We start from the raw sequence: 18,526 nt of genomic DNA, 5'->3' as shown, positions 1-18,526 counted from the left end.
CTACACAAGCTTATGATCCTAAAAAAACACTGGGATCACGTGGTGTTTTGTAAAATGAGGGTTGTTCATGACATACCCCTCAATTGTGTCTTTTTTTACATAGGACAGACTAGTCGTTGCTTAAAAGATAGCCTTTTAGAGCATAAAAGGGCAATTAAATATAAAGCAACAAATTCCTATATTGCAAAGCATTTGGACAAATGTAACAACTGTGAACCCAAGTGGAAGAGCACTGAGGGCTTACATAGAGAGGCAAGAAACAGTAGGCGAGTGCTAAGAGAAATTATGCATATTGTAAGCTCTGGAAATTGTATCAGTCAACCCTTTGTATCTTGATATGGGAACAGAAAGTTTCCTGGCTCTGTAACTTACCTGCTTTTTTTTTTTTGGGGGGGGGGGGGGGAGGGGGGGGGGGAAGGGGGTTGGGTCATTTGCGGGGTACATATTTTGACCTTGTTAAGTACGGGAAGAAGATTGTGGCTTGGGTTTATTCTTTTTTCGTGCCTTTTGTTTGTGTTCTTTTGTGTTTCGGTTTTCGTGTGCGGTCTATCCATATTGATAAGAGTTTAGGGTACACTGTGTAGTTTGGGTGAGGACGTGTTTTGAATCTGTGAAGGAGGTATTTTCGTTGAATTAACTTCAAAGCTGTGCTTAGACTTGATTGTTCTGCTTGCTTTCTTATTATTCCTCTGTCCCACGTGTATTATGGATGTCATTTACCAGCTCGCCCACATTTTTTCTCTTTTTCTTTTGTAGTAAACAGACAAGTAAAGAGATACATTCCAGGCACCATACTATGGGTAAGCAAATCCTCACAGCCTAAATCATCCCTCTATCATGAGTCTCGACAGGGATTCTACGCATGGCTTGTATGTGACATCATAGCACCATGCGGGTGGTCATTCTTACTTGATCATGCCAAGGAAAACTAATTTAGGTGCAAAATAGACACTAAAGAAGGCAAGCGTCAGCACAACGGCCACTTATGTGGCATCAATGCAGGTCATGTATAGATTATTATATAGAATCTACAAGAATAGATCCTACAAAATAGATAAAACCTTGTTTTAGTAGAATAAATACAACTTACACACTTACACAATGACCTATGAAATGCATATATTTGTCTTACAGAATTTATACAAAAAAAAAAACGAGAAATTTTACAAATTTGAGCGCGCTAAGTTACAGGGATAAGGAAAGCGACATATAGGATGAAGATGTCGCTTTCCTTTTATCCCCCACAAAAAAAAAGTCAAAACTTTTCAGGTTTGGCAGACCTTTTATCAGTAAACTTAAAAGTGAAGTATGGTCTCTAGAATTAGAACACAAATTCGGCAAAATAGTATTAAAACCATTACCTCAAACTCGTGCTGATGAATTTATCCGAAACATTTAAATGCGATCCCAATAAATAAGACAACACAATAAATAAGACACAAGGACAGGTAGAAGACATACAGGGCTGTGTTAGTGTCTCTCTTCTACTTGTCATGTGTCCCTCTTGGAGCTGTTTTGTGTTATTCTGATCATGCTGGGACTCACCCAACTACGCACCTCGTTATATAAAGGTGATATCTGCGATTCTTTACTTTTCAACGTTAGACCCATCGCGGTTAAGTACAGTAGTCGAGTACAGCCCAGGTAATACAAGTGCAAAAGGTGCATAGATAGCTTACCTTTTCCACCTTTGTCGAAAGGCAGCCTCGACGTCTGCATGCATGATGCCGCTGAGCGACATAGTTTGACACTAGAAGAAGCAAAAATTATAAACTTTTTAGATCACATATTGTCAATAAGATCGTCATAACCGCTCTGTCGAGTGCAAAAATATTTCGTTACACATGAAAACTACGTTATAACGATACATACCGTTATAACGTCTTTTTCTGCGACTAACAGCCAAGCGGGCATGTTTTTCTTGGGAGCCCGTTCGCGTGGCGAAAGATGAATGGAAGCGGAAGACGCATCAAGGTAAACAAAACGTGTCTCAGTACATGTAATCGCAGTCCATTTAGTACATAATTATGACTGTAAATGGAAGTACAGCTACATATACCTTTATTTGCTTTGTGATAGCAAGCGAATGCCATCGGCTGTTACACAAGCGCAAATCGGCAGGGTTCTACGCATAGGCCTAACATAATCCGTAATTTCTCGAAAGCGCAAAGATGAAGGCAGAGTTTTAGTGTCTATAAACCGCCGGTAAGCTTTGTTACTCAAAGAGGGTATGTGTGTGTCGACTTACAAGTCCGATTTCCCCGTCCTTTCCCAACTTTTACAAATGTCCAACGGTACAGACCGGCCCGCCATGACGGACCTCGCAACTTTAGAAGAGATGGATGGACAACGACAAGTTCATAACAGATAACATTATGGACCATTACCGTAGTCATTGTTGAATGGGACGGTAGCTAGCGCCGTTGGTCAATAAAACGAAACTAAACTACCCCACATTTAATTTACCTCGGTGTATAACTATAAGGAATAAATAAACAGTTCAAGCATGTATAATATTATAACAGTATTTTGAAAAATTAACAAACGGGTTGACATTGACGTCGTTTAGTTTCGGATGTCTTCATCAGTGGCGCCACCGGCGCTTGAAGGATTTTGTGCTGGCTGTTTCAACTTTCCAGTTTCCGAAATATTCTGTCCTCAAGTTTCTCGCGTGACAAGCAAAAACAAGGCATATTTCCTGGAGACTCGAAGGTGTGTCCATTTAAATTAAACAGTCTCGAATCGCTTGCACTCGTGCACTGTAGCTACATTGGTTACTTGAATTTGTTGGGAGATACCGCTGTAGCAGCGCTCGCGTGATCGTTTTTCTCACGAGGTGTTTGTTTTCCCGATTTTAAAACCAATTTCTTGCTGGTTTCTATTGGATTCCACAGACATGGGGTCGTCAGGAAGCACTCGGAGGGTGACCATCGTCAACGAGAACTCCCCAGATGTCATCAAGATCTCGGACTCCGTGGTGAAGCGGCTGAAGGGTGAATCCGAAGCGATCACCGCCTCGAGCGCGCCTCGAACCACGGCCAGCGCTCCGTATGACACGCGAGGCAGCGGTGACGTGATGCAGACCAGAAAGCTGTACCACGAAGAGCTGAAAAAAGTGGACGACGCGTGGAGGGAGCGACTCGCCGAGGTCGAGCGACAGAACCAAGAGCTCTACAAGCTGGCGACCGACAAGTTCGCCGGCGCCGTCAACGAAGTCGAGCAGAAGTACATGAAGCACAAGTGCGTGGCCATTTGCGAGGAACAACAGCATAAAGTGTTGGAGTGCTACCAGAAAAATCAGCACGCCCCGCTGAACTGTTCCAAGGTAGTGGACGCCTTCACGAAGTGTGTTCACCAAGCGAGGAAAAACATCATCACTCAGTAGCGTTCGCGACGTCCGACATTTAAGTTGTCGGGATGTGTCGAGTTTCTTGGCGTTTCGTTGTCTCTGGGACAGCGTAGCAGTTAATATAGTTGAATAAATGATATACCGGGCATTTGTTTTCGTGTTTGAGTTTGTCAAGCCAGTCAAGCCGGCCTGGGGTCACTGTAATGATTGGTTTCAAGGGTGCGGCGAAACCAACACGGAACATGTTCAGACCAGGTAAAAGATCGAATATTTGCTTGTAACATGCATTTCAGTCTTGGCAAAACGCACTAAAGTTAAGCATAACGCCGTAACTTATATTAATTTGCGAGGATACCCCAGCACTTCACAAAAATCAGTTTCCTGAGCAGACGACAGCAACCGAAAATGTTGACTCGTTGGCAGCGCCTCCTGCTCCGCAATCTTATACAAAACAAGGACCTTTCTGGCGGACTGTTTTATGGGGCGGTTCAGTTTAAACTTCTTTGGGGCCTAGATTACAAACTTCGAAGAGTAAAGCTATACGCACTCCGGAGTGCGCTTCGGACGGAAATGGCTATACGCACTCCGCTTTTCTCGTATAAAAAGAGTGGACACAACGAGCTTCCTAACCGGTGCCATGGCATAGGGGTTAGGGTGCCCGCTTCATACGCAAGTGGACGCGGGTTCGATCCGCGGTGGATCTACTTTTTTTTTTTTTTTTTTCTCAAACATTTTGTTTTGTCGAGGCATTTGGCGATATTTACGACATTTCCTTTTTTGCGATGAACAGTAAAAAAAAAAAAAAAAAATCGAATGTTGTCGAGAAACTTCGCAGAACTAAATGGTATCGGACTCCCTTTCCGGAGGTGCGATCGGGGGCAGCGGGGCTTGGATTGCCGGCTGGACGCCGCGAAGCGGCGTGTACTGGTTACGCTTTGTAATTAACAGCCGATACTGTCGCCGCGAAGCGGCGTGAACGCAGGCGGGGGGCTGTGTTAACGAGCGCCCCAGTGATTCACGCGCCGTTCGAAAAGGGTGGCCCGAGCGGCATGATCTCTCGGAGGAGTGCGTATAGCCATTTCCGCGCGAAGCGCACTCCGGAGTGCGTATAGCTTTACTCAACTTCGAATGTGTCCGGAAACGGTGATAATACGATATTTCGACGCCTAAAAATGCGATCAAGTGCTGTAAAAGGTAGCCAGGGAGTTGGGGCAAACGACTATCAAATTTCACACGGTTTATTTTTGGTTTGATCGCTCCGAAACGACGAAAACAAGAGGCGACGACCGATGGGGCACCAGTACGAATCTCTTCGAAATGATCTCGTTGACATGGGCTATTCGGAGACTTTCGGCGCAGAATCGGCGTCTTTGATAGCTAGACTTTTCGCGGATGTGTGTTCCTACAAAGAGCAATGTTCCGATGCGAGGAACAAGCTACGTGCGGTGCTCCAGGTATGCTTTCATTTGGGTCTGTTCCTCCGGGAGAAACCCACCTGACCTGCATTAGTCTAATTGTTTTATCGATTTTTTGTCGTCAAACAGGAAAAGCAGGAAAAGGACGCTATGGCTGAAGCCTACCGACAAGCGAACGCCAAAGCGATCGTGGAAGTGAATGCTCTGCACCAAAACATGATGTATTTCAAAGAAGATCATCTTCGAAAAGTGAAAGGTGATTGCGACGATAATCGTTTTACTTGCGATGTCCTTTCTACATGTATTTTTAAATCCTTCGATCAGAGTTTTTCAGCAGCGTAGGTCATTCTGAAAGCAACGCTACTATATAATAGTTGCACAGTGAGAACCTCCATTATTATAATTTTCGTGATTACATGCTACTAACTTTTGTGTCTGTTTTGTTTTGCCTCGGGAATCAACTTGCAGTGCTACCGACATGCTATCAAATGCTGGCGGCGAAATAATGGCCGTTAATAACGGGAAGAAAACCTGGTACAAATTGCCAACACTTAAGTCTTGTCCGGCATTTTGACCCAAGCAGAAACTTCACATGCAAGGTTTTGAATTATTTACTGCACACAATCATTTCTCTAGAAGCAAATTTACAGGCTAACCTCATACACCTCACTATATGTGCTATTCACTGAGTGCCACATTTGAGCGCGGTATTCACAGTGCGTACTCAGAATGAGCCCCCACTTTTTATAAAAGAACTATAATCTTGGTGGTGTGGGATGCACATTGGGGAAGCATTGTGGAAACTCATCATAAGCTCGCACTTAGCAGCAATGGACTTGATTATGGCCACCAGTGAATACCACTTAGTGCTGGATAGATGGATGGATAGATACTAGGCTGTACCCTTTATAACGGCCAATAGCATGCGCCACATGGCCTAAAAAAAAAAAAATCTGGTTTCTTCTTTCCCCTTTTTAAGCCAATGCATTTTTGTAACTATCACCAGGCAGTCTTTTTGGGGAATGAGCAAAACAACTAAGACGATTTTCCGCCTCCACCCCCTGACGAGGGAGTCGTTAATTTTCCTCTGGTTTAACCTTGTCAGCGTCAGCTCACACCAGAACCCTGGAAGACAGGGTTGAGACTTTGGGCCAGAGTCACATGGGGTGAAGTCCCAATTCTCTGTCCCCCAGCTGTGCTAGTTAGTTTTACTTTATCCAAGTTTCCCTAGATGATTTCCACCAACACTACCACCTTCTCTTCGTTGCTGTGCTCTTCTATAATTCACCTAGCCCCCTCCTCCAGTGAAATCCAGGGCTACCAGTACATATGTCGCCCCTTCAGGAAGGGCAGAACTAAGCTTCTTAGAATTTAGAATCGCACTCTCAATTGTTTCCGCATCTCGGAGCATAGTGTTGCTCGGTGGTAGATGCAAATCAAGCTTGACTACAGACGAGTACAAAGAGTGTGCTCTGCAGTTGCCAACTTTTTTTCTCGGAGGCTGTGCTGCCTGTGCTCCCCATCAGAATGACCGTCTCAATCTTCCGCAGCAAAAGCTGTTAGGGGGTCTTCTCCCCCGCTCGAAATGACGTAGGATGCTTGTCGTCTATGTCTCCAAATGCCTGAAAAAGAAAACTCCCAAAATCCGTCACAGTTTTCTTGGGATTGGCTCCAAGTCCGCTGATCGCGAAGAGAACATGCTACCAAAGAGCCACGCCGGCTGCTTCAACCCATCAACTAAACCGCATCCTTTTTAAAATAAACCCAAATATGCACAGACTAACATGTTCAAAAATTTTCCTCTTCTTGCCAATTCGGATTGGAATAGCCTTCTGAGGGAAATTGCCTCCATCAGTGATTGCGAGTCTTTCGTTGCCACCCTAAACATGATGCTGCTTGTGTAGGCTTTGTTGAATTGAAATTTTTTTCTTTCATGTTGTGCACCTTTTCTTATGGTACCTTTTTTATGTAAACATTTCTATAACTGCTGAAAGTGCCGAAATGCGTTGATATATTGTTTTTTTTTTTGTAAGCATGCATTGTTTTCTATTGTTTGTGCGTGTTGCTGCTTGGTTTTCATTTTTCAAATTACTGTACCGTTGTTCCCTCCTATATAATGCCCATGAGGGCCTTTAAGCTTTATAAATGATAAATTACCACAGTTACGGTAATGTTGATCGCGCCGACTGATTCTCTCACCGGGTCCGTTAGAGGGCTTCTGTACATATAAAATAAACTTGTGCGTCATCCTTCGTCCGCTAAAGGGTTGGTGCACATGTGCAGTGCCATCGCGCGGTTCGCAAGATCAATCGCAGTTTCATCATAAGGTCATCGCACGTTTTTTGCAACATGCATAAGGATACATTATGTTCTGATCAGGTGTCACAGCCATCACTCCGACCACGCTGTGGATTCACACAGAACTGGTCCTTTTTTTTTGCAACATGTGTTTTGCACAGAGCTGGAGGGCCTACTTCACAAAGCCGAGGAGCACCGACGCAAGTGCGAGTTTGTGAAGGTGGAGTGCCAGAAGAGGGTCAGTCTCCTGGAAAAAGAATCGCAGCTCAAGTCCGACAGGATCCTGCAACTTCAGTCACGGGCATCGGCGCAAGCCATCATACATGTCACAGGTCTGGCAACCTCCGGTATTGCTCCAGAGGCCACCTCTGTTCCACCGCACATTGCAGTTCTGGCCTCCATCTAGCGTGCATAATAATAATAATGTGCCTTATTGAGCCGATGGGACCACTCAAACGGCGTCAAAAGCGCAACATCGTGGTGTTTGTCATACCCCTTTACGTGTTCTATCATTGCTAAACAAATTATGTACAGGGAAGGCCCATCGACTTGCACTTTTAGTAGTGTTAATGGTTGTATCTGTTTGTGTCTTTGACTGCATTCAGACATGATGAAACAAAGTACAATGATGGTGCCTTGCTTTTCTTGTAGTGCCCAGAAGCAACTGTAATGCTTTTTGTGTGGCATATTAAAGGGGCACTGACACCCCAAAGGTCGTATTCTTTTTTATTGTCTAAAACGATGCAAGTTGTAGTCATAGACACGCAAAGAAAATCGCATCGCGAAAAAAAAATTTTTTGCGCGCGCGCGCGCCTTTTTATTTTTGGCGTTTATATTTCCCGCGCTAACCTCCTTGCTTCTTTTGATCGGTGACGTCAAAAATCAGGAAATTTTGAAGCTTTGTAGGCGACATTTCTATAACATTTAATAACGGCAATCGTAAAACATGTTTTTTAACGCAATGACGAACGCACTACGGCCTTTCTTTTTGGAATACCAAAAATCAGATTTCGGTGTGATATCGCTTCCTGAATTTGTGTTCTCCCTCGGAAACCTTGGCGGCGCTCGAGCAGAGGCTTATCGCCATGTCGGGGAAGACCGGTTTTTCCCCGTGTCGGCTCCCTTCTATCCCGCCTGCTCACCTCCTCCTCTATTCGGGTCGCGGTAGCAACGGCGCTTTGCTTCACAGCGTGGTGCGGAGGTCCGAAAGAAAGTCGAGTCGCAGGAGACCGCAAAATTTGACTCACTGCGCTGGCGCGGATCGCGCGGGAACTTCAAATTCGGCATTTGGAAATTGTTTTTTTTAATTCACAAATACTGAATTCCCAAGTTTCGAATTTTGAGGGTAATGTCCCGGCATCATTTTCAATCGTTTCGGATAATAAAATAAATTACGATTTTGATGTGTCAGTGCCCCTTTAAAGCTTCCCTTTGACAAAAGAAAGTGCACTTGTACACTTTCTGTACAAGCAATTGTACAAAGCTGCAGAAAACCTAAGGCTATTGGAGATAATACATATGGTGGATACAGAATTTACCTAGGTACAGAATGCACACAATATATACAAGGAAAGCAAATTTGAAGACAGATATAAAAGAAAGTAAAAATGAAATTATAAAAACGCAGCAACATCATGGCTTTAGCGCAGACGGTGTACACTAGTTGCAGGGTCTCCTCGAATACATCAAGACCATGAAAAATATCCGAATCGCACTATATAATGTTGTAAGCCATCTGCACTCTTGGGAACGGCAACTACACAAATTGTGTGAGGACAAAATACTGGAAGTGACAATAAAATACAAGAAAATCGGGGTAAAGTGCAAGATCTTTCTTTTCTTTTTCTTGGGTAGGAGGGGTAGGGAAGGGGGTTCATTTTCACCAACACACATAATCATTTTTTGAGTTCTTAGAGAGATGATTTCACTGCAAGAAGTTTTGCATTTTAATATCTAAAATTTCTCCCCACAGAGGCCACGAAGGCCGCTCCATCGCACCGTGCGCAAGGCATGGAAGTCACTTCCTTGCTGACGCGGCAGCAAGGGAGCACTGGCGGCGGCCATGCTACTACACCCAGGCATCCCAGGGATGCCCGCGAGATTGACGTTCTTCGGCTGGCGGACACAAGGATTCACCAGCTTCAAGACGAACGCCAACAGCTCAAGGAGTCGCTTCACCAGTCGAGGGCCACTCTGGAGCTACTGCAGCAACGGGCAAGTATGCCCAGCTCCCTTCTAGGGTTCGCGCCGGAGTCACCGAACGTTGCCACCGCCGGACCCGTAGACTCGCTTTTCAGATTGCTATGCGCTACGGGCAGAGGCTGCATTGCCGGGTACTTGGCCAAAACCTAACTTTAAATGTTGCAGGTGCAGATTGTGCTGTCTTTCACAGGCAGCTGAGACACAGTCACCAAAGCTACTATACTTGGTTTTAGCTCACGACGGACTGCAGCGGTCACTACGGGCCATTTTAGCCAATCAGGCGCCGTAAACGCATCGCGTGACTACGTACCCCACGTGTCACTGCACCCCAACCGAACGCCACGAGATCCTCGCACAGCACTGGATTGACTTGGATTGGATCGGAGTGCAGTGTGGTGGAATGGCCACTATCCTGGTTGCTAACTTGGCTGTAAAACTTGGTGGTCGGCAATAGCCTTTCCCTAAGATTAAGAGAAACGCAGATGTCACGTTTGTGCCGACAGTGCCGTGCCGACAGTGCCGTGAAGCGTGCATCTACCGAGCTTGATTTGCAAAGAAGAGTTTGGGGCTCTACCACTTACGTTTGCATGCATGTAGGAGGAGCATGCAAATCGTGCTGATCGTGTGGTAGAGAGAATTAGACCTGCCGCAATAAAAACTGCAGAAAATGAAACCGACAGTAATGGGCATCGAACATGTATGTTATGTACTATATACATTTGATTCAGACTAAGGGCCACTAAAGCACTTTTTGAACGTGGTTTTTCATGCACAAACTCAATCTATGTGTAGTAAAGTTGGAAGCTGAACTATCTTGTTGTACATGGTTATCAAAAACAGCTCAAAAGACAAGGACAAAAGAGGACTACAGTCGAACCTCGATTTAGCGAAGTCATCGGGAGCCGCTAATTATTTCGTTGAATCGGGAACTTCGTAAAATCGAGGAAGGGAGACCTCGCGCATAGGCTGCGCGGGGAATCCGAATAGCCTCGTTAAATCGGGAAATTCGTAAAATCGGGTTTCGTTAAATCGACGTTGACCTGTATATATGACAGGACAAGTGTTGATGTTGTGATTGAACATTGCAACATGCCTCTCTTTCTGAGACGTATGTCTCAGAAGAGGGGGCGTAATTCAGGGCTTTCTAGGGTGCATAGGCCGAGTTTGCGCCATACAAAGACGACCTCGGAATCCACTTTAGTGTCCCTCCAATGTTGCCACCCACTGTTTCTCGTTTCAAGGTGGAGGCGCGAGACAGGGAGATTGAGCGTCTCTCCAGGCTGCTTCGAGACGGCATTCCCTACAAAGCGCTCTCGGAGAACGGGAGGTGCAGCTGCAAGCTACAGGTGAGGAGAGACCGACGCACATCGGTCCGCCCGACCAATGTACGACTTGGACTGTAGTCACTAAAAAGATTGACCCACCCAGACCCCCCTCCCAAAGCCTGTAGCTTCGTTAAATAATTAAATAAAAATAGGAACGCCCGGGTGTTATTTCTTTAATACCTGGCCTCCGCACGTGCTCATTGCCTTCCACCGTTCTTAATGTGCACACTCAAAGCTTACAAGACGCAGAAGCAGTGTCAAGGGTAGGAAGCTTTCACTGGAGGCGGGACAACCAAAGGATCTCTCTGTTGTTCTTATCCTGTCACGGACTGTAGTGTGGGCTTCATTATTCTAGGCAAACTTTTATAGGGTAGTAAACCAAAACCTACGGGCAGGAGTGATGTAATGATTGTCGTTTAACGATCGCGATTTTGTGATTGTGCTCGTATTGTTTTTTTCTCCCGTGCTCATCTGCAACGTCTCAGGAGGAGCCTGCGCCAGACCCGAAGGTCACTCTTCCGGCGGACCAGGCGCCGTGTCCCGAGCTACGGAAGTCCGTGGCGGCACTCAAGCCGGCGAAACACGTCCGTAAAGTCAACGTGAGTTTTGGGGTTTGACGCGGTCGGGCGTTTAAGTGATGCTGAAGAATGTTCCCTTTACAGTTTGGTCACCTGCAGCGCAAGGCAGAGCCACTCGGCAAGGACCTGAAGCAGACCAAAAACGTGAGGAAAACTGTTCGTTTTTGCGAGCAAATTGTGAGAAAAAGGGCTACCGGAAAACATTGAGCAAGTGCCCACCCGAAATGGGCCTTTTGCGGGTGACGAGCGCTGTCCGAGTGGTTCTCCGCAAACTACAAATGAAGGGCAACCCAGAATTCCTCTGCTTTTCAAGACGCAATGGCATCATGCCATTGTATTGGGTTCCATTTGCTCCTTATGCACCATGCTACCAATGCTCCCGAAGGAGTCTTAAAATAGGACGTAACATGGATGAAGATAGGTGCCGACAGTATCGGTTGTACGGGACAGTGCCCTCCAAAAATGGCGACAGCGGGAAGATAGGGTCTGGACAGAGGGTGTACGGACGCGCAGAGGCTTACTAGAAAAAGGCCCATTTGGAAGTATAATCTCGAAAAACGGGGGATATGCACTTGTTTGGCCCATGAGCAAAAATGCGCTTGGGGCGCTGAGAGGACGGGCTTCACCGCTTTGCACCGAGATGCTTGGAGAAGTGACTGTTGTAGAGGTGCGTTGTCACGATCAGCATGACTCGAAACACTAGATGCAGCCTTTTTCTCTGTCCGCTGTCTCCACGATCCCTGTTATATTTTACGGTTTGTCAAAGAGTCTGAAGAGACCTCAACTTTACATTTCATATCTAAGTAGTTTGGACCACAGCTCTCTCAAAAAGTGGCAGGTGTGCTAAAGGAGGACGAAGTACCGTTTCAGCTCTTATTAAATGCGATGGTACCTTCGTTAGCTAGGTAAGCTCAGAAGTCTGAGAAGGTGCACTTGATATATGTCCTTTGCATGCTCGGTATTTGACAGTAATCGGACTAGTGACTGTTCTTGCGATCTTCTAAAAAGCGCAGAGACCTGCTAAAGCAGGGGTGCACAACTCAAAAAATGGTGCAGGCCAAAAAAAATGTTTATTGGGAACTGTACGGGTTTTCAACATCTGGCAGATAGGTTTTCAATATCTGACACCATCGCATTGGTTGCTGTCTTGAGCACATCTCGCAGTGTCCTGTCCACGGGCTGCACAGGAAGTGCCGCATGTTGTGCACCCCTGTGCTGCTTTACTGGTGCTAGTCTATGTATTGTGCATGCTATTGTGTATACCTGTGTAACAGCCACTGCTTCATCTTGCAAGTTTTAGGGTGTGAAGGCAGCATGCCATTACTTCACACCAGCATGGCGGCTTCTCCTGCATGCACCTCCGGATTGCGGAAAAGTATTTGAGAGGGAAATCTGTGTTTATGGACATGCACAATTGCACTAGCTCCTTACGAAATTTGAGTATTGAACCTGGCACATTAGCAAGATTCTTTTAGATGCATATCATTCATGAAGCCAGCCCCGAACAATGTCATGTCCGTAAAGTGTGGCATCAATGGTAATTCGTCGCTGTGATGGCGTAAGGGCGTTCACAGGATGTCATCAGGGTTTGAAAAAGTTAATTGTGACATCATCATGTAAACAGGTCACGGCATGGCAGTCGTGAATCAGGTAATAATACGGCGCAATATTGTGATGTCTTGCGACACTGTGATGCCACGTGGTTGCAAGACATAAGGTCACTTGACCATGTGCTTTTCTCATACCCTTGTGACGTCACTTCACAACACCAGTGCGACATGTGGTAGTGTCGGTTGATGTGATCTGACATTGTGTTGTCACGGGAGACCCGTGAATGCCATATATTTGGAGTGCCTTTAGGATGTGCGAAAGACGAGCGGCTTTCTTATTGCGCCACCTTCTGGTCTGCTCGAAACTCCTTGTTGGACAAGTCTGATTTACTTGAGCTCCGTGCAGACACTTGTATTATCAGATGCCAATTCGTAGTATTCGTGAACCTTCTATAGAGTTTTTGGGGGCAAAAACAACGAAATGTGGGTGGCTTTTCACGTGATCAGAAGCGCCTTGCAAGCAGTGGCGGCGAAGACGCATCCTGTGCGGAGAATGCCAAGTTCCGAGAGGTGCTGGAAGCTCTGCGGCTGGAGAAGAGGACGCTCCAAGAACGGGTGCAGCAGATGGCCAGCAATGGTGCGTCGGGACTTCTTTTTTCGCACGAACAGAAAGACTGGTGTACGATTTCATAGTCGTGGGGACAGTGCCACACTCCGATCTAGCAGAATGCAAAAACAAGTAAGCCTCTTTTGACGAGCATTTAGAGTTTGAAATATGAGCTTTTTGGAGTCTTGCCATCCACACTGGTGCTGAAAGAGGTTGAAGTTTGGTGTGGTGTTGAGCGAGCCTCAAAGCTCTAGGATTTGTCAGATACTAGAGCTTTCTAGAGTTGGAGCCCTCTGCATTCATTTGAGCTAGAGCTCTCGCTAGAACTCTCACGAGAGCTAGGCCTCTCACTAGAGATGGGGCCCTTCAGCTAGAAAGAGTAAAGTCACTAGAGGTAGAGCCCTCAGCACTCAGTTAAGCTAAAGCTCTTACTACAGCTAGAGCTCTCACCACAGCTAGAGCTGCCTTTAGAGCTAGAGTTCTCACTAGAGCTTGAGCCACCGTGACTAGAGCTCTGGAGCTACAGTGAGCAAACTTACTAGACTTCTCAGTTGAGCTAGAGTGGGCAAATTTACCGGAGTTAGTCTTAAGAACTCATGCAAAGGAAAAAAACTTTTTTTTTAAAACAGGCTAGATGGAAAAAGAATATTATAAAACGAATTTACAACGAAGAAAAAAAAAAGTTTAGAGCTATATTTACGGCGCAAAGCGAATTTGTAGTTGGCGCCCACGGGAGCCACCGCTGGTCACTTGGCGGGCCTGTGCGCCGCAACGCTGTGTCGCCGCCGCCATGAAGTCACGCTGCCGCCACATGCTGAGCATTGTGCAATGCCGCAACAACACGTTTCTCCACGCTGCCGTCGCCGCCGCTGCACAAGTTTGTCTGCTTCGGGGCGCCGCCGCCGTCATCTGGCCGGCGCACAGGTCTATCATGTCTGCTTGCGCTTTTTCAGGAGTTTCCTTTGGGCTCTAAAAGTTATTTATTAATCGTCGTTTTTTTCTTATACTTCAAACAAAGATAAATCAGTTACTTTTAGAGGCCACAGGAAGCTTCCGAAAGAGCGCAAGCACCACGTGTTAAATAAGGGCCACTTTTCTGCTGCGCCCGCCGGCGCCAACTACAAATTCGTTTAGCGCCGTAAATATAGCTCTAAAAATTTTTCTTTTTCGTTATAAATTTTTTTTTAATTTTTTTTTTTTTCCTTTGCATTCATCTTTTAAGGGGGGATGTGAGGCCTTAAAGTAATTTTATTATTTATGAAAGAATACTTATTATACTATACACTGATATAACACATCTCACACCTAATCCAAATATGCAATCAGATATTGAATATCTTTATTAAAACCCGAGTTGCGAAAAATCTCTAATTTTAATAAATCATTTATTACGAGTCATTAAAATTTTTTTTTTTTCGTAAATTATTAAAAAATGTTAATCATTCACAAAGCTGTAATTTGTGCAGTGATGCTATTTTAGATCTCACCTGAGAGGGTTATGTTACTAAAAAACGATTGTAATTAAAGTGTGAAAGACATGCTTTCTTGTTATTTACGGAAGTAGTTAATCGGATAAAACTCTCTTTAAGTTGGAAGATTATAAAAATAGCGTCATTGCACAGGTTCATTCTTCCCGATTAAAATGGCACCAAACGTGGTAATAATGTTTAAGACAAACTTCAGAAAACGCCCGTAAGGCATCGGTACTTGTGAAAGAAGTGTGAAGAGAAAAAAAGGAAAGACGTCTACAACTTCCTGTAATGCCGAATTAGAGTGCAGCTCTTGAGGAGGAGAAGGGGAGGGTTTAGAGGGGACGGTATGCTCCTCTTCCTCCTCTCCTCTCCTCCCTCCCCCTCCTCCTTCTCCCACCTCTTCCCTCCTGTGTGGTGCATTATGGGAAATGTCCCATAATGCATCGCGCGTCACCGTTATGGGAAACATCCTACATTATAGGTTGTTCCCCATAATGTACCGCGCACTGCCGAAACGTCACCGTGCCGAAATGTCGCCCTCGTGGCGTCACAACGGTCCCGCGCGTTGCATTATGGGACGTTTCCCATAATGCACCACGCGGTTATGCCGACGGCGACACCGCTCAAGCCAGAAACGGACGCCTAAGAGCTGCGCCCAAAAAGCACTGGAAGTATGTGTATTCTTATTGAATGTTCATAGAAAATTAAGCCTTCAAATTTTTTTTTTTTTTCATATTTGAAAATTAGATAGAGCAATAATATTTTGTACAGAGTTGGGCAGGTATGTCTAAACATCAGAAAAGCCATTTTCTCAAAAATGACTTTTCCCCAACTTTTTACCATTTAAAGGAGTGCTGATGCCTCCCAAAATTTATTTTTTATTTGTGGTTAGGCAATTTATTATAATGTCAGAAGACTATCCAATAAACATTTTGCTACAGCATCACATATTTTTAATAAAGTTGAAAAACGCAACTGCTTGACACTGAAACCTAAACTGGACTGGGGAGGAAGAAGAAGTATAAAGGAGGAGGGTGTTTCCAAAAGTCACATAGTTGTGCAACCTTTTCTTTTTTTTTTTTTCATTCAATGTATTTGCAGCTTTTTAGAAGCCACGAAAAATGGGTATTGTATTTTTCTTCTATTTTAATATTGAGTGTGTGCCTTCGATGACTTATGACTGATTATTTTTGGTGGTTGCGTCTAAACCATAGAAGATGGCACGCGACCGCGGAGTAGGTCAGCTCGACTCAAACCGGCCAGTTCTTGTTCGGCGTTTTTCGGGCGAAAAGAAAACGAATTTCAAGCCGCAAATTGTGTTTTGGGTAGTTGGGCTCTCGTGTCATGTACAAAGAAAAACCTTGGCCACCATAAATACCCTGTCAGTGTTCCTTTAAAGACCAGCCTCCCCCCTTAAGAGGGGACACTACCCAAAAGGGTAAACTTTCAGGGTGTCTAGCGATCGGGAAAACCGGGAATTGTCAGGGAAATTTTGATTACCGGGAAAAATCAGGGAATTGTCAGGGGTATTGTCAGAAATTGAGCCCAGTCAGGGAAAACGAGCAGGAAACGCCATTGAGTGCCCTGAGCAAAGACTTGGGGGCAGAAGAATATGCAGTAAATTCTGCTTAGAGCGAAGCGCGGGCTCTGCTCACCTGATGTAGTGTGCTATCCGATGCAAAGGGAACAGCCGACAAATTTAGTCCAAGCCTTGGATTGGATTGGATTGGATTGAGGACACGACACAAGGCTAGATCCAGTTAGAGCTACTAGATTTAGTAACAAATAAAAAGGCCGCAGACCCCAATCTAATCCAAGCCTTAAGCAAAAGTATCCAAAAGGGTCCATCTGGTGGCCATGCTGCCATTCGGTTATTTACGTGTCTGGTTGAGTTTCGTGTTTTTATTGTGTTTCTGGAAGTGGGGGCCTCTTCACTGACAATGTCGGCGGCAAGAAAGTGCTCGTTTAATCCGGACCGGACGAACCCGAATATTTTGGAATGTGCAAGTTGGATTAAGCTCGTGCAAAATGATCCTCAAAGTACTCAATGCTTAACGCCTTGTGTGGTAATGGTCTTATATATTTAATCGCCTCTACAGTGGTCAGGGAATTTCACCTGAAATTGTCAGGGAAAACCTGGAAAAGTCAGGGAATTTCAAAATAATAATTTGCTAGACACCCTGACTATCTAACCTTTCGCTTAATATGAATGAAAGTTACAGCACATACCAGCAGTTGCGAGGCTGAAAGAAGGGCAGAGTTTCATCTGCGTACATGAATTGTAAAAATAAATTATAGTTGTTTTTATGAGGAACACTCTGACTTTGTTTAGGAAAATTAATATGATACCAAACGTTTCTCTTCACTAAATATGCAGCAGAATGCCTGGACAGTGCAACTGTGAAAAGAAAATTTGCAAAAAGTAATTTATTTTATGTTAACATCACGATGAAAAATCAAATACATTTTTTGCCTTTTATGTCACCGTTAAAATCATAATATCTTTTATAAAAGACATCCACAAAGTAAAAAAACAATGCCTAAGTTGCACTGTCGATTAAATTCCAGTTAGAAAAAACAATGAGTAAGTCTTTCCTTTCATCCCATTCGGAAACAATAGTTTCCCTAAAGTGAAATTTGTGCCAAAAGGTGGAACAGAGAAAAACGCGTTGAAGGTGCTCCAACGTCTTCCTTTTCTTTAGCATCGGTGGACCGAGAAATAATTTATAAAAAAGTAACTGTGCAGTGTAAACTGTAAAACTTTCTGGGAATACCCTCTGGATTTTGGTGGATGTAAAGATGGCATTTATCAAAATCACCCTTTTTTGCAGAATTATTTTTTTCCTGGATAGTGTCCCCCCTTGATGTTAGGATAGGTTAGGTTAGGACAGATGCAATTAAACAAATAAAATCGCTTCACCAATTAAGAGGCATCACCACCATGTCTCTCTCTGGAGAGTGACCCAAGAGTGATGAAGGATGTGTCAGCCTCACTCAAACATTAAAAAAGCTAAGAGCATTGACACAAATTGTTCTGCACAGGCTGTGACTTATGCGGAGAACTGCCCTTTAGTTTATTTGAGACGAGATAAACAGATGCTAGCAATTGTTTCAATAGCTAAAACTCTTACCCATTTCTCCGCTTCGCAGAACGTGAGCTTCTGCGTGAAATGGAACGGCTGTGCAAAGAGCAGCACAGGGATCCGGCTCCGAAAGACCCAGAGTGCGACGGGCTACAGGCTCTAGTCCGTTCCTTGGAGAGGGAAAGAGACCACTACAAGGAGGAGCTGGTACAACTCCACCAAACCCTCGAGTCTGGTAACTTGCGACCCAAGAATGCAGCCCCGACCTCCACTCGTGGGATCTCCGAGAGCCAACAGACCCTGCCAAAGGTAAGCTGAACCGCGATCCACGACACCGACGAAGCATTCTTTAGATCCACGCGTTGCATCGACCAGGTATAGGTATAAAAGTTTTGCCGGATGCCACGTTGCTGAACTTTTGCCCAATGTCTTTCTATGCACGAAGGCAATGTTTTTCAAATACCCATTGCAGTTTGTTCGCGTCGTGATCAACTGCACCAGCCATAGTAGTCGGGCCTATAAAGGAGTGCCGGCTGGTGCTTAATTTTTACACGTATCGGTCTTTGTCCGAACTTAAAACGAGCTGGCGATCCGGAAATTGACCAGTCGGCGGCCTGAAAGGCCCTGGCAGATGCCGCCGGAGCGGC

General features: G+C 45.0%; 3 protein-coding genes across 18 annotated transcripts in view; 2 read left to right on the top strand and 1 right to left on the bottom strand.

Moving 5' to 3' along the window:
* The window catches only part of LOC8029916 (THO complex subunit 2), a 70,830-nt gene extending 68,482 nt beyond the window's left edge, over positions 1-2,348 (bottom strand). For 11 of the 16 annotated variants that reach the window (XM_042289834.1, XM_042289837.1, XM_042289836.1 and 8 more), the window contains exons 1-2: positions 2,249-2,334; positions 1,680-1,750 (exon numbers count right to left, since the gene is read on the bottom strand). In XM_042289834.1, coding sequence (XP_042145768.1) covers positions 1,680-1,750; positions 2,249-2,313 — 136 coding nt within the window. In that variant the 5' untranslated portion in view covers positions 2,314-2,334. Of the gene's footprint in view, positions 1-1,679; positions 1,751-2,248 lie in introns of all 16 variants that reach the window. The other 5 variants (XM_042289833.1, XM_040207284.3, XM_042289841.1 and 2 more) reach the window with 3 other exon arrangements.
* A 219-nt stretch (positions 2,349-2,567) lies between these two features.
* Positions 2,568-3,497, top strand: LOC115320396 (MICOS complex subunit MIC19). Its single transcript, XM_029980526.3, has 2 exons — positions 2,568-2,712; positions 2,895-3,497. The coding sequence occupies exon 2, from the start codon at positions 2,897-2,899 to the stop codon at positions 3,383-3,385; it is 489 nt and encodes a 162-aa protein (XP_029836386.2). The 5' UTR covers positions 2,568-2,712; positions 2,895-2,896; the 3' UTR covers positions 3,386-3,497.
* Positions 3,498-4,464: 967 nt separating this feature from the next.
* The window catches only part of LOC8029896 (centrosomal protein of 135 kDa), a 35,781-nt gene continuing 21,719 nt past the window's right edge, over positions 4,465-18,526 (top strand). The window contains exons 1-9 of the mRNA XM_040207282.2: positions 4,465-4,803; positions 4,894-5,020; positions 7,224-7,394; positions 9,035-9,276; positions 10,506-10,610; positions 11,075-11,188; positions 11,252-11,311; positions 13,225-13,354; positions 17,947-18,188. Of these exons, the coding sequence (XP_040063216.2) occupies positions 4,639-4,803; positions 4,894-5,020; positions 7,224-7,394; positions 9,035-9,276; positions 10,506-10,610; positions 11,075-11,188; positions 11,252-11,311; positions 13,225-13,354; positions 17,947-18,188 (1,356 nt within the window). The 5' untranslated portion in view covers positions 4,465-4,638. The remainder of the gene's footprint in view (positions 4,804-4,893; positions 5,021-7,223; positions 7,395-9,034; positions 9,277-10,505; positions 10,611-11,074; positions 11,189-11,251; positions 11,312-13,224; positions 13,355-17,946; positions 18,189-18,526) is intronic.

The sequence above is a fragment of the Ixodes scapularis genome, unplaced genomic scaffold (genome assembly GCF_016920785.2).
Source record: "Ixodes scapularis isolate PalLabHiFi unplaced genomic scaffold, ASM1692078v2 PGA_scaffold13__105_contigs__length_92229423, whole genome shotgun sequence".
In the NCBI taxonomy this organism is placed as follows: domain Eukaryota; kingdom Metazoa; phylum Arthropoda; class Arachnida; order Ixodida; family Ixodidae; genus Ixodes; species Ixodes scapularis.
The sequence above is the reverse complement of the archived record's forward strand: the minus strand, read 5'-3'. Positions and strand labels throughout refer to the sequence as shown.

Excerpts from the sequence above, each read along its gene's own strand:
- LOC115320396 (XM_029980526.3), top strand. The coding sequence starts at position 2,897 with ATGGGGTCGTCAGGAAGCACTCGGAGGGTGACCATCGTCAACGAGAAC.